The following is a 14,883-nucleotide window of genomic DNA, read 5'->3' on the forward strand; positions in this document are numbered from 1 at the left end:
ACAGAATCTTGCTTTGTTGCCCAGGCTGGAGTGCAGTGGTGCAATTTTGGCTCACTGCAAGCTCCGCCTCCCAGGTTCACACCATTCTCCTGCTTCAGCCTCCCGAGTAGCTGGACTACAGGCGCCCGCCACCACGTCCAGCTAATTTTTTTCTTTTTTTTGTATTTTTAGCAGAGACGGGGTTTATCATGTTAGCCAGGATGGTCTCAATCTCCTGACCTCATGGTCCTCCTGCCTCGGCCTCCCAAAGTGCTGGGATTACAGGCGTGAACCACCACACTCGGCCTAAAAAAATTATTTATTCCAAATTTCCTGATGAATTGAATTTGAAATAAAACATTTTATTCATTTAATATTTTATAGATTAAGAGCACTCTAAAATTGTCTGTTTTAAAGCAAATATTTAACAAATGTTAATTACGTTCCAGACACTGAAATTGGTGCTGAGTATTCATGGAGAAAAATCATGAGGCTAGTCTTTATGAAGCACAGAGTGTTAGATTTTAGCTATGTGAACTTCTTTTTTTTATAAAAAAACAAAAACACAAAACACACACACACACACATTTAGAACATCTTACCCACCTGAGTACACACCAGCCCACATTCTTGTCCCTCTTCCTTGCTTCACTCTTTTCTATAATGCTGATCACTATCCGACACACATAGTTATCTTCGGTAATAAAATTTTCATCCATTATCCCCAGAAGAAAATGTTTCTTGGCTCTAAAATAGTGATGGACATTCACTTAAAGCAGGTTCTTGAGTAACATCCTTTTGTATAAGATTGTTTTGTTATAATGTTTTGAGGAAAAAAATTGCTTCCTACCTGAAGCCACTGTGTAGGGTTTGCACGGTCTCCTCTGTCTGCATGGGTTTTCCCCAGGTCCTCCAGTTTTCTCCCACACCCCAAAACTGTGCACGTTAGGTGAATTGGTGTGTCTACATGCTCCCCGTGTGACTGAATGTTGGTGTGTGTGTGCGTGTGCCCTGTGATGGGATGGTGGCCTGTCCAGAGTCAGTGCCCACCTTGTCCCTGAATTGCCGGGATGTGCTCTGGCCACCTAAACCATACAGCTGGAATAAGCAGATCAGAAAATGAATGAATGAATGAATGAATGAATACAAATTATAATAGAATAAGAACTTGTAGACTAGTCAATAACTATACAGATGCAGTATAAACTAGACAATAAGCAACGCAGTCTGAAAGCACTCAGGAGCCCACTCTACCGGTAATAGTCTTGTTGACCTACATCGTTTAGAAGGTGCTTCTGACAATTTTTGCTTTGCAAATATCCATTCCTTGATTTAACCTACTGCTATGACCACCAACACCCACTGTTTAACCAAAAGTTGAGTAAATAATTACCTTACTTGTTTTTATTCCTCTTTCCTGAATGTATGTACTATGTATAATTCACAATTGTTTTAATAGTTACTATTAGAAGTGTTTTGAGTCTTTATTTACCACTTGGGTAATGTTTTTGTGACCAGAAATATGCTGTAAGTACTTAGCTCTTGTTTATATCCATTAGCCTACGATCAGATTGGCTTTGTTCTACCTTGCTTCACCTAAGTCACAGTTTCTAAGAATCTATTAATTAATGATGTTAAGTGATGACTTTCTGTGTTACCCAATAAATATTTGTCGAATAAATGAAGCATATATGTATCACAGGCATTATAATCCTGATTTTGCACATGGGAAGAGAAGTTTAAATAATTTGAGGAACTTTTTAATCATCACACTTCTTGTAAAAAGTAGTACCATTTGCTCAGTTTCTAAATTCTTTCCACTACATCATGATGTCTTTCATAGACTCCATTATCTATGTTTTTGGCTGAACAACGAGTTAAAGAAAGTAAGATACCAATGACAAGGAGTGCATGCAGTAAGAATGAAAATTAGTGGAATACATAACATTACAGCTAAGACCGATCAATATACAGGGATGGCCGGTGGATGTGTAAAAGAGAAAGACAACAAGATGTTGACCACTGTGGGGGTTATAATAATGATTCCAGACAGAAACAAAAGGAAGTGAGTGCTTCACAACTGATGCTAGCTATTCACAGACTTTTGAATGTATACCACTTTTACACCAAAGCTGTTCGCCTTTGACTTACCAGGCTTTCCACAAATACTAAATACTGTTTAATTTGGAAATGGTAGGATTTCCTGTCATAGAAAAGTATAATTAGAAAAGTATAATTAATATTTTCTCCTTCATTTACAGAAAGCTTAAACATGTGGATTTCAAAGTTAAATAAGCTTTTTTTTAAAGTTAATAAACTAATCAACTAATAACTATCAGACCAAAATTACAGCAGAGCATTTGTTGCAAACAGTAGGGAAATTGAAGGAAAAAATGTGCCAGTCTGCATCATACCACAGAGTTGATCAGGCATATATACACAAAACATATGTAAGTAAAAAGTTAAATAATAAATAACAATCAATTGAATTAAGATTTACGTTAATATTTGAAGAACAGGTAAATATTGACTAAGAAGAGAAAGAAGAAAGCAATGGTTTTCAGGCAGGGCAAACATCTGAATAAAGGTCAGGAAGTTTGAATACCCGTGTACTTCTTGTAAAAAGCAATACCAGGCATCAGGCATGCTGGCTCACTCCTATAATCGCAACACACTGGGAGGCCGAGGTAGGAAGATTTCTTGAGCTCAGAAGTTTGAGACCAGCCTGAGCAACATGCTGAAACTCTTCTTCTACCAAAAAAAAAAAAAACAAAACACACACACACACACAAAAGTTATCTGTGTGTGGTGGTGTGTGCCTGTAGTCCCAGCTACTTGGGAGTCTGAGGTGGAAGGTTCACTTGAGCTCAGGAGGCAGAGGTTGCAATGAGCCAAAACTGTGCCATTGCAGTTCAGCCTGGGTGACAGAGCCAGACCATCTCAAAAAGAAATAAAAAATAAGCAGTACCATCTAATCTCATCTAATCCACCGAGTGTGATTGAGGGAAATCATGTGATTAAGGTGAAATGGGAGGGTTCTGGCCCCCCTTGCAGGGTGTGTGACAGGGGTGTGTCTGTTTGACTGCCATGAGCTCAAATCCTTTGTGGGAGGGACAGCATGCGGACAGGCAGGTGCAGGGGCTGGGGTGAGCCCTTTGGGCTCGGGCCCCACTGTAGTGTCTAGGGGTGGGTGCCTGGAATGCCAGTGTTACAATGCTCTTTTAGTTCTGCCATCTGCAGACAGCTTAAGTGTTAACCAGCTCAGTGCCTCCTCGGCCTTTCTGCAAGGGCAGAGGGCCAGTGTGACAGCTTTCTGTATTCCAAGCTCTTGTCCAGCATCCCAGAAGAAACAGGTCACACATGAACTCAAAGGATGAATGTGGGGGTTTTACTGAGTTATGGAGGTGGCTCCTAGTGAGATGAATGGGGAGCTGGAAGGTGGATAAAGTGGGAAGTGATCTTCCTCTGGGTTCGGCCATCCGACAGCCAAACTACTCTCTGACCACTCCCAGCTGAACTCCTCTTGGCGTTCAGAAGTTCTCCTCTTCTCTCTTTCTCTGCCATGTCATTCCACCTTTCATCTGCTTGTCTTCTCATCTCCTCATCTGCTCATCTGATCTGGAGCCTGGAGTTCAGAGTTTATACGGGTACAGAATAGGGGGCATGGCAGCCCAAAAGGCAAATATTTGGGGCATGAAAACAGGAATGTCTATACACATTTTAGGCTGCCAGTCTCCTGGCTTGAGGGTGAGGCACATGCCAGGGAACCACCCTCTTGTGTGTATATATATATACACACATACACATACACACACACTTTAAGTATACATATATATATATAAAGTATATATATACACTTTATACTTTAAGTTCTAGGGTACATGTGCACAATGTGCAGGTTTATTACATATGTATAAATGTGCCATGTTGGTGTGCTGCACCCATTAACTTGTCATTTACATTAGGTATATCTCCTAACGCTATCCCTCCCTGCTCCCCCCACCCTTTTGCCAGGGTGAGCCGCCATATTCAGAGGTTCTGAGGATTAGAATGTGGGCATCCTTGAGGGCTATTATTCCGCCTCCCGCAGATTCTTAACAACAATTTACTTTGTTATATAAATTAGTAAGTTTAATGAAAAGTTATGGTAGGATTAGAAGTAGGTTCAATTCTTTAAGGTGTATGCAAATCCTGTGGCTGTAAATCCTATGACCAACTACATGTGCAACATGTTGTTTTTCTCCTGTTCTTCCAATTAATAGAACACTGTTTATACAAACTGTCAACTCTTTATTGCTCATGTTATGTTGTTCAAATTTGTAATATCACAGTCAGAATGCTTCGTGCAGTGAGTTTACTTCAATTGTACTGGATGCATCTTTTCAGAGTATTTTTAGACCTAAGTAAGAGAAAATAGAGGTTGGTTTTTTTATTAAGTTTAAAAAAAAAATCTAAATACATAGAAGTTTAAAGAGGCTTCAAGTCCTAAAGGTACTCTAGAGATCCTCATTAACCAGTAGTTGTGTGGATATCCAATTACTTCAGCACTCTTTGTAGCTGTGGTTGCCCCACACAGCATCATCTGATTTTGTAATCCAGAAATACAGCATGCTTTCTATAAGAATTCTGCTACCCTGCAGGAATGACTGAAAGACAAACAAACGAACTAAAAGCAGTGAGCCGAGATCTCGCCACGGCACTCCAGCCTGGGCGACAGAGCGAGACTCCGTCTAAAAAATAAAAAAATAAAACCAAAAAACACCTTACCGTGTGCCCGTCTCTCTAGAATCGACCTGCTTTTTTCACTTTCACTCTCCTGAAACTTCAGGTTTTAAAAATCTTTCAAAAATCTTGTCCTGTGTATTCCTTGCTGTCTGCAGGATTATTCTAGGGTGGTTGTTCTTTTAGGAACTTTTCCAATCTTGCCAGAAGAGGGCACTCCCATTCATATTCACATTAAGTAGCTAAGTAGCTATCAATTTCTTCTCCATGCCCCATTACCAACACCATCTCTCTCTCTCTCCCTCTCTCTCTCTCTCTCTCTCTCACTCACACACACACACACACACACACACACACACACACACACACACACACACGTGTTTGAATTTCCTATAATAGCAGGCAGGTCTGTGACACAGCTCTTCCTGTCTTAATGTGTGTCTCTGCTTAATATCTGATGTGGCTGAGAATAAACTAGAACCAGCATCTCCAGGCAGATTAGCTAGCCTTAGGTAGATGTAAAGAAGACAACCTGACTCTTTTCTGAAACATTCAGAGCAGCCTCTACCTCCAGGATCATGGAGGTTCTCCACGTTCCTCCTGTTCTGCCTCCAAGCACCCCTTCTTAGCTGCACAGCGAGGAACAATGCTGACAGAGCAGACAGTTTGAGATCTGTAACATCCTAATGAGAATATTTCTAAGGAGAATATTTGACTTTTCTCACTTTCTCTGCAGAGAAACAAATTGTCATTCTCCTCTTACAGAGGGCCAGTGGAGTGTGTCTGGGTCAGCTGAGTGCCTATATCAAAGCTCCCAGCCTTGAAAAAGACACCCTGTTCCCAGGCCTCAAGATATTGAAACATCAATTAGATAATTTAAAGTAGGGTTTTCTTCTACAATGTCTGAAGAAGTGACCTACGCAACACTCACATTTCAGGATTATGCTGGAGCAAGGAATAACCGACATGGAAATAACCTAAGAAAAAAAGGTAGGAGTTCAGAGAACACCAGCTGTGTCCTTGGGGAGTGGACAGGTGTTAAATGATTTGAGGTGCCAGCTTTAATGCTGGTGTTAAAGACAGTGTGCTGTGAAATTTCCAAAATGGGGACAAATCTTGTGGAATGTCTTAGAAGAGTGAGTGTTCCCAAGGTTGAAGCGAAAATATGTGGCTTTCAGAACCTCTTTAAAATTGTGTAATATCACTATGTTTCAGGAAGCTCTGTGTTGTAGAGAAAAATTCTGACTGGACATGCCAGAAATTGAGCCCAGGGAATTAGAGATTTCTTTTTATGAATATAATCCTTGATATTTATACCTTGTTAGAGATGCGAGGAGGATATTCTTTCAGAAACCAGATTGGAGGCTTCTAAAATAGAGAAGGTAGAGGGCATTTTTCTTTTAGATGATGTAGGTTACTTCAGAGAAAACTGGAAGATGAGTGAGTGGATTAGAAATGGATCAGAGCTAGTTTCTCTTTTGTCAGTATTTTTTCAAATTTTAGGGTAGTTGAAATCCAAGTATAATTTGTAATGTTGAACCAGTAATAATAGTATCTGGGTAGTATTTTATGTACATTATATACAGATATAATTGTGATGACAATGCACAATAATGTTCGAATATTAGTATTTTCTCCATTACATAGATGGAAGAACTGAGGCTGAGAGAAATTAGATAATTTAAGCAAGCTCACACAACTGCTATGTGGGGAAGCCCAGATGCAGTGCTGGTCTTCAGCTCATTCTCTTATGCCTAATTGGAATAAATAGCAGTCTCCATGTTCAAGAATCAAATCAGATTCTGTGGACATAAGACCACATCTCTTATTTTCAGATATGTTAACTATCCAGGTTCCCCTGAATCATGTCAGTCATCTGAACTTCTTTCTTCTGCCCTCTAGATTTATGTTTACGTTTTGTGTGGTACATGACATTTGAGGGAAGGATATTTACAAAAAGATGATGGGAATAGACTTTGCATGTGTCTAATAAAGGTGGTTCCACATTTTTGCCTTTTTTTTTTTTTTAACTTCTAATTCTAATCTGTGAGGAAAAAGGGAGGTGTGGATATGGTGCATATAAGTACACCTGGAGACTAATGCTATATCTAAAATATTGGGCTAGATGTTATTTGGACCTAAATCAAGGAATACGAAGCTAAGGAAAATATGACAATCATTGATATTGTAGACAACAACTACTACGAGTAGGATGCTAAAGGCTTTCTGGTCTATTCTGCTGTTTGTAAGTTAGACTGCACATTCTTTCCTTCTTTCATTCAGTATTCATTCATTATTTATTAGGTGATAAATAGCATGAATAATAGATAAGTTATTGTTAACAGGTAAAAGATACTTTAAAAAGTAGAATCCACTTTTACAAGGCAGATGGAACATCTGCCTTATGGAGACTTTTCAGCTCAAAAGCTTGAGGTGTCTCCTACTGTCAGTATCATCCAGAAAAGCAGTTTATAGATCTCTCATTTATGAATTCAATAAACTTGAGGAAGAAAAGTGGGTAATGATGTAAAGCAAAAACCTTGAAATTAGGAGAAGCTTCCTCTTAAAGGGAAGAAGAGCGGTGGAGAAATGGAGGGGAACCAATGACGGCACCCTCATTGCACTTCATATTAGGTATTTTCTTTTTCTTTTCTTTCTTTTTTTTTTTTTTTTTTTTGAGACGAAATCTCGCTCTGTTGCCCAGGCTGGAGTGCAGTGGCCGGATCTCAGTTCACTGCAAGCTCCGCCTCCCGGGTTTACACCATTCTCCTGCCTCAGCCTCCCAAGTAGCTGGGACTACAGGCGCCCGCCACCTCGCCCGGCTAATTTTTTTGTATTTTTTTAGTAGGGATGGGGTTTCACCGTGTTAGCCAGGATGGTCTTGATCTCCTGACCTCGTGATCCGCCCGTCTCGGCCTCCCAAAGTGCTGGGATTACAGGCTTGAGCCACCGCGCCCGGCCCCATATTAGGTATTTTCTAAATGAGGGCATTAAAGGAGCAAGAAAGAAATGTTAGTATCTGGAAGCTCCCTAAGTGTGAGAAATAAACAAACCAAAGCGAAACAAGCACAAAGCAGTTCTGTTCGCTAATTGCTTTGTGGGCTTTCTCCAGGGCATCCAGCTCCATCTCCCATTTGGCGTCATGCTGCCCTGGGTCTGCTAACTCTTTGCCTGATGTTGCTGATTGGGCTGGTGACCTTGGGGATGATGTGTAAGTATATCCACATCGAACCCAACAAAAGCAACTAGAAAACATATGTGTAAACCATGTGTAATCAGCTTGGATTGCAGATGGGTCCTAGCATCCTGAATCCTCTGATACTTTTCTGCTGTCTCATATATCTCCTATTCGTCATATCTTCCCAATAAACCGGCAAAAGACATTATCAGGATGTGGTTCTAAATTCATTGTTTTATCTTGGTAAGCTAAACTGGACTTAAATGAAGACTCTTTGTTTCTAGTTATTCATTAGAATAAAGAACCTCTTTTCTGCCTAGACACATATTCACTTATCATTCCAAGGCTGAGAAATAAAGTCAAGAAATACGTACTGAAGGAAGTGCATGCTATGTTATTTACCTGGAAGACTTAGCACTAGCCTAGGCTCAGTCTGCTTACATGAGACTTCTCTAGTGGAGAGAAATCTTCCAAGTAACAGCAGCAGCCTGATTTCTATGAATGAGAAAGACATATAAACAAGGAGGAAGAATGGCCTGATAGACTTTACCAACTAAGAGAGTTGAACCATCTCCACATGACAATGGAAGCTCCACTCTCAAGCACCACGGCCACAAAGTAACGTTCTATTGATTCTGACCCATCCTTGGGCAGTTGGGGATGAACATGGTAGGGAGTTCTTGAGTAATGAGAAAAATATCCTGAGAATACAAACTTTATAGAGTTGTTAAGTATATGGTATACAGAGTAGTGAATTGGCATGCTATTCACTTACAGGGAACTCATAGTCAAGAAAGTTAATTTGCTGAATGATACTAACATCTCCTCTGCTACATTCATTTCTTTTTAATGATTTAATGGATAATTTTTTAAGATTTAATGGATAATTAGGATTTGGACATATCTTTGTCAACATAAAAAGAGGTTAATGATGTACCTTGCTCTTTTGAAAAGGAATATGATGTTTAAGCAGCAGTGACAGATATTCTGGAGTCAGTCAGTATGAGATTAGCAGCTGATCTTCTACAATAATGTATATTTAAAAATTAAGTGAAAATGCAATAACATATGTCCATTGGTTTGATATAGAAGGGTGACATTTCTTTTCTAAAATTTAGTGCTTTTGGTGCAGTGTTTCTTAAATTTGTTGGCTGATGAAGCACCTTAAATGCTTATGAAAAGGGCATATTCCATGGACCCATGACCAGAAATGGTCTGATGTGCCATTAAGATCTGTTTTTTTTTTTTTTTCCTTTTGGTAAACAAGCATCTCAGGTCATCTACAGAGTTTGCGATAGCCATTGTCCCAAAGAATGCTGTTTTCATTAAAACAACAATTACACCATCTATCTCCAAATAAAATAAAACAAAAATAAAATAATTTCACAAAAATGAGTGGCAGAATGACTAGCCCTTCCTTAGATGTGATGTCAGAAATACATAATTATTAAATCATTATTTTAATATAGTGTAATAATAAAAATGTAAATAAAATTTAAAAGAACTATAAATAATTTGGAATAGAAAGGCATCTGGTTTGTTTCTTGCATGATACCTTGAATACTAACAGCTACTAATAAATCTTGAACAATTAAGAAACGTTTCTGTCACAAGAATTATCTACAGTTATGAGAATAGAAGAATATATGAACTTGTCTCCTGTCATGTCTTGGAGTTTTGCAGATATCTAATGACATTAACTCAGATTCAGAGAAATTGAGTCAACTTCAGAAAACCATCCACCAGCAGCAGGATAACTTATCTCAGCAACTGGGCAACTCCAATAACTTGTCCATAGAGGAGGAATTTCTCAAGTCACAGATCTCCAGTCTACTGAAGAGGCAGGAACAAATGGCCATCAAACTGTGCCAAGAGCTAATCATTCATGCTTCAGGTAATCAGACTTAGACCTGCTGACCAGTCAGATGGCATATGTCGCCCTGGTCTAAGTTGATCACATGCACCACCTCAGAGTATTGAGAGAGTTATGTCATCCAATGAACCTCAATGATGTTGCACCAAATTTACAGACAGCAAGGAAATATATGAATTCACTTAATATTTTTGAAACCATAGGAAAATTTGGGAAGTATCTTGGAATGATACCAACCCGGATACTTCAACCCCTCATTTTATTAACTATTTCTAGGTGATCCTGTTGTTATGAAAGCTTAAAAGCACAGCTGATAATTCTGAGGCCAGAAGACTAAGCCCTGAAAAGAGAATCCCTATTGCCCCAACCCATAACCAGGGGTCACCTTATTTTCAGAGGCTTCTAAAGCAGTATGCTTTCAGGGTGCTGGCTCTCAGACCATGTTGTTCAATTAAATGATTTTGTTTCAAAGCCTTCTCCAGTCACTCCAGGGTCATTCAGTTTATATTATTGGGTGTAATTCTTTTCAGACCACAGATGTAATCCATGTCCTAAAATGTGGCAATGGTACCAAAATAGTTGCTATTATTTTACAACAAATGAAGAGAAAACCTGGACTAACAGTAGAAAGGACTGCATAGACAAGAACTCCACCCTAGTGAAGATAGACACTTTGGAAGAAAAGGTAGGATTGAGTCTCTTTCTCTAGTTCTAGACATTATCTATACAATGAGAGAGAAATAAATAAAATATCTGATTCACATGATGGAAATTCAGTGCATCTTGAATTAGAACTAATACATGAATTTAATGAATGTTCTCATCTATCTTAACTCTGCAAACTGGAATGTGGCACTCACATAAAACTTTTTCTCCGTTTTCTCAGGATTTTCTTATGTCACAGCCATTACTGATGTTTTCATTCTTTTGGCTAGGATTATCATGGGACTCCTCTGGCAGAAGTTGGTTCTGGGAAGATGGCTCTGTTCCCTCTCCATCCTTGTACGTCTCTAACTATTGAGGGTAAACACAAGTTTTCCATGGAATCCTGGGAAAATTAATAATGATTGTGAGAATTATAAACACAGACATAAAAAGAGGAGTACAACATACTGAGAAAAGAGCTCCAGTAACAAATATTGAAAGGAGGTATAGTTCATTTCATCTCTGTGACACATTTATGGCAAGGCACTGAACTTTATCTTTTGGTAGAAATGTGTTTATTTAACACACATACACCTAATACTACATTCAAAGGATTTTATAAATATTAACCCTTGAAAAAAGCACTGTTATATTCCCATTTTATAGGTAGAAATATTATCACAAAGAGATTAAGTAACTTGCCTGAGGTCACTTAGCTCATAAATTACACTTTAGGGACTGTGCACTCAGTCACTCAGCTGTTGTGATTCTCCATCACCTCCAATCCAAAAGGGTACTGCTGGTCATAAGAACACACATCCACACATTTATTTATACCAAATAACTGTCAACCATTTTCTAACAAAAAGTAAGACTGAATTGACTGATTAGTTCAACAATTAGTGTCATGTTGAGGACTTGCAAATTACAACATATGGCCAGTATCTTTTATGAATTAAAATGAACTAAACCTTCCACTTCAAGGTTTGGATGAGAATATTTAAAGGACAAATAGAATATATAACACTTGGAAACTTTCAATTTTTTTAACTATTTAAAGTTATGGAAAAATAGATGTCAACAAATATGTGTAAGGGGATATTAGGTTTGCTAAATTCTTTCACAGATGATAAACAAATTTTTTTGAGGAACACCTCATCATAAGTACATTTAAATGAAACAACTGTATTAATATTTTAAATATAATAGTATTTTTATATTAGATAAAATTTAAGATCATTGGCATCTTAATGGATTTTTAAATTTTTTATTGATACATAAGAGATGCATATGTTTTGGGGTACATGAGATAATTTGATATATTCAGATAGTGTGTAAAGATTAAATAAGTGGAATTGGGATATCTATCAATTTAAATATTTATCTTTTCTTTGTGCTAGGAGCATTCAAATTATTATTTTCTCATTATTGTGAAATGTACAGTAGATTATTGTTAATTGTATTCACCCTAATAATCTATCAAACACTAGGTCTTACTTCTTCTATCTAACAAGATATTTGTATCCATAATGGCTTTTTATCTACCTTCCTCCCCCAACAAATAATTATCCACCCCCCTCCCTCCTGTTTCACTCTTTAAAGCATGTTGTCAGTTTTCTTAAACTGAATAATAACCACTCATCTTCTGTCAAAGATACCATGCTTCAGCAGTGACTCAGCAGTTCCTTAAATCACAAACAATGCTAGGTCTATTACTTTCTCCCTGGATACACTTTATCTTCATCCATTTCCCAATGTTTCATCGTGGCTACTTCTACTCAAACACTAATCCCCCATTCTCTAATCACCATTATTAATCATATCAAGTCAACTAGTCTGGTTTCACACTAATAATAACGACAAAAAGCACATGCAGAGTAATACACAAACAAAAAAAGTGACAGTTACTCTTCGTGACAAGAGCAATACTCGGCATGAACTGATTCATATTAATCTGAGGTGTTGCTACTAGACTGAGGGTTTCCAGGAGTAGTACCATCACATGGTGTAAACACATTCCACGTTGGAATCTAAGATGTGTCCCTTCTCCCAAAGGGATTTTAATCATCCTTGGCCTCTCTACTCACTCTTAATCAAAGTGTGAGGGAGGTGGCCCCCACAGCAGGCTTCGGAACCTACAGACCCTGGCCCCTGAGACATGCAGCTATCAGATAAGCCAGCATGTCAAACTCAGGTTAGAGAGACTGAGCTTCCAGATTGTAGAACCATTTCCTTGATTACTGAGTAAAAGCCCAGGCTAAGATTTAGTAAGCCTAGCCCTGAAGCAAGAAAAGAATATGGCAGTGTAATGCAGGTCATTTAGGAAAAAACAATATTGGGCACACAGAAAATTTAGACCTGATGAGTATAATTTTCTAAAGACATTATTTCAGGGTTAACATCACTTTCTTAGCAGAGGAAGTGAATACTATTGTCAGCACCATATCTATACAGTCATTCATTTCCTCTTTTAACGTCTGTCTTGTTCTCTTTTTACCCACCACATATGTATAACTATGTGAAAAGTTATATTTGTGCATAGTAAAATGTGATAGCTTTTTATAGCAGAACGTGATTTTATTTTTATGTTTTTCTTCATAAAGTCCCGAAGGACTTCAAGTACTTCTAATATAAGCTGAACTGAGTAGCTTTCATTAATGGAATTCCATATTTCTGAAGGACGTACAAATTCTCAGCCCAGGATTTAAGTATTTTCTTAAAGAATTCTACCTGGGATCATGATCCACTTAAAATAAAGAACCCAGATGTGCCAGCTCTAGGCAGATTTTGTGCCAGTTTTACGCAGTTTCAGATTTTGAAGTTTTGTGGAGGCAGGAGTCTCTCAATATTCAGATACATGACACTGGCTGTAAGAGCAACTGAGCGCACTAAATAGTGATCATATTTCAAATATAGAATTTATAATACATTTCAAATTAATTTTCAGATTTAGTACTAAAGAACTGGACCAGATCAATGGATCCAAAGGATGTGCTTATTTTCAAAAAGGAAATATTTATATTTCTCGCTGTAGTGCCGAAATTTTTTGGATTTGCGAGAAGACGGCCGCCCCAGTGAAGACTGAGGATTTGGATTAGTATGCTTCTTCCAAATTCTCCAAGAAGTAAGAGACTTGGAGAGGAAAGAGGAAACCACGGTACCAGAGCCAAAACCAGCTTTTAAAATGACTCTGTATTTACATCATCAGACAAATGAACTTGTTTAACAAACGTTCTCCAGTTCCTTGTCTGACATCTTCTGATTTGATATTATTATTGGGTCTTACAATTATCCCTGGGGACTAAGGGGAATAGCCACACTATGGCTTTATGATTGTCTCAAAATCATTTCACTGAATTTCTTTGCCTGTCTTACCTTATTATTATATTGTCACGTGTGCACTAGGGTGATATTTAAAAACTAGGGTGATAATTAAATATTTAAAAACACAGGCCACAGCACTAGAACAAGGTCCAAGAGATGCCTGTTGTGATAGTTGCTGGATCACGTGGAGGTCTGGGGGATCCCAGGCTAAGGATCCTGGTAGCTGGGGCTGCAGCACTGTATCAACTGATTTGGAAATATTTTATTTTAGCAAATGTTTGTACCACTGTGAACCAGCTAAGTGTCACCCTGCACTTGCAAAATAACTTTTCTTCTCCAACAACCCTACAAAAACAAGTATTTTTATTAATCTTTAAAATTTAGGTAACTTGTAATCTAGGTGAAGAAGCATAAGCATTTAATATTTACTTTTTTTGTTTGTTTTTTTTTTTTGAGACAGTGTCTCACTTTGTCTCCTAGGCTGGAGTATTGCGATGTGATTGGCTCACTGCAGCCTTGCTCCCCTGGGCTCAATCAATTCTCCCACCTCAGCCTCCAGAATAACTGGGACTACAGGGATGCAACACCATGCTCAGCTAATTTTTGTATTTTTTTGTAGAGACGAGGTTTCACCATGTTGCCCAGGCTGGTCTCAAACACCTAGGCTCAAGCTATCTGCCAACCTCAGCCTCCCAAAATGCTGGGATTACAGGTGTGAGTCACTTTCCCTGGCCAATATTTATATGTTTATCATTTATTTAAATTAGTAATATTGATGTTATTGATTTTGTAATCTGGGTGTTATTATAAAAATATATTCTCTTACAACTGATATTTTATTTCCCTCAGAAAAGTCCTAACAAACTGTTTGAAGACATCAAAATATAAGAACCATTATCTTTAATTATTTAGACCTTTCCTGAATCACAGTTTGTCAGTGTTCCTGCACACTAGATGCTAAATATTGTAAATCTAGGGTTCAAGATTTTTCCTGGAACAAAATTGCTGATTTCAGAATACTGGTAAAGGATATAGTTTTCCATTTATCCTCACATCGTTCATAGCTATATATAGGCAGAAAATAATGGTGAAATTAGCCTTTGATACTGACTTTGCTAGATCAGAAATCTAGAATTTACTGGAAAATTGATATAATCCAAGT

General features: G+C 38.1%; 1 protein-coding gene across 2 annotated transcripts; it reads left to right on the forward strand.

Moving 5' to 3' along the window:
* The first annotated feature begins 5,467 nt into the window (after positions 1 to 5,467).
* On the forward strand, positions 5,468 to 13,765 carry CLEC12B (C-type lectin domain family 12 member B). Of its 2 annotated transcripts, none has more exons than XR_004059655.1 (6): positions 5,468 to 5,691; positions 7,814 to 7,912; positions 9,555 to 9,773; positions 10,283 to 10,437; positions 10,639 to 10,901; positions 13,345 to 13,765. XR_004059655.1 is itself a non-coding variant. In XM_010376677.2 (6 exons), the coding sequence occupies exons 1-6, from the start codon at positions 5,601 to 5,603 to the stop codon at positions 13,493 to 13,495; spliced, it is 831 nt and encodes a 276-aa protein (XP_010374979.1). In that variant the 5' UTR covers positions 5,468 to 5,600; the 3' UTR covers positions 13,496 to 13,765. The 2 variants fall into 2 exon arrangements, 1 of the variants encoding a protein (XP_010374979.1); XM_010376677.2 differs by having other exon boundaries at positions 10,639 to 10,754.
* Positions 13,766 to 14,883: the final 1,118 nt, after the last annotated feature.

Source organism: Rhinopithecus roxellana, chromosome 10, assembly GCF_007565055.1.
Source record: "Rhinopithecus roxellana isolate Shanxi Qingling chromosome 10, ASM756505v1, whole genome shotgun sequence".
Taxonomy (NCBI): domain Eukaryota; kingdom Metazoa; phylum Chordata; class Mammalia; order Primates; family Cercopithecidae; genus Rhinopithecus; species Rhinopithecus roxellana.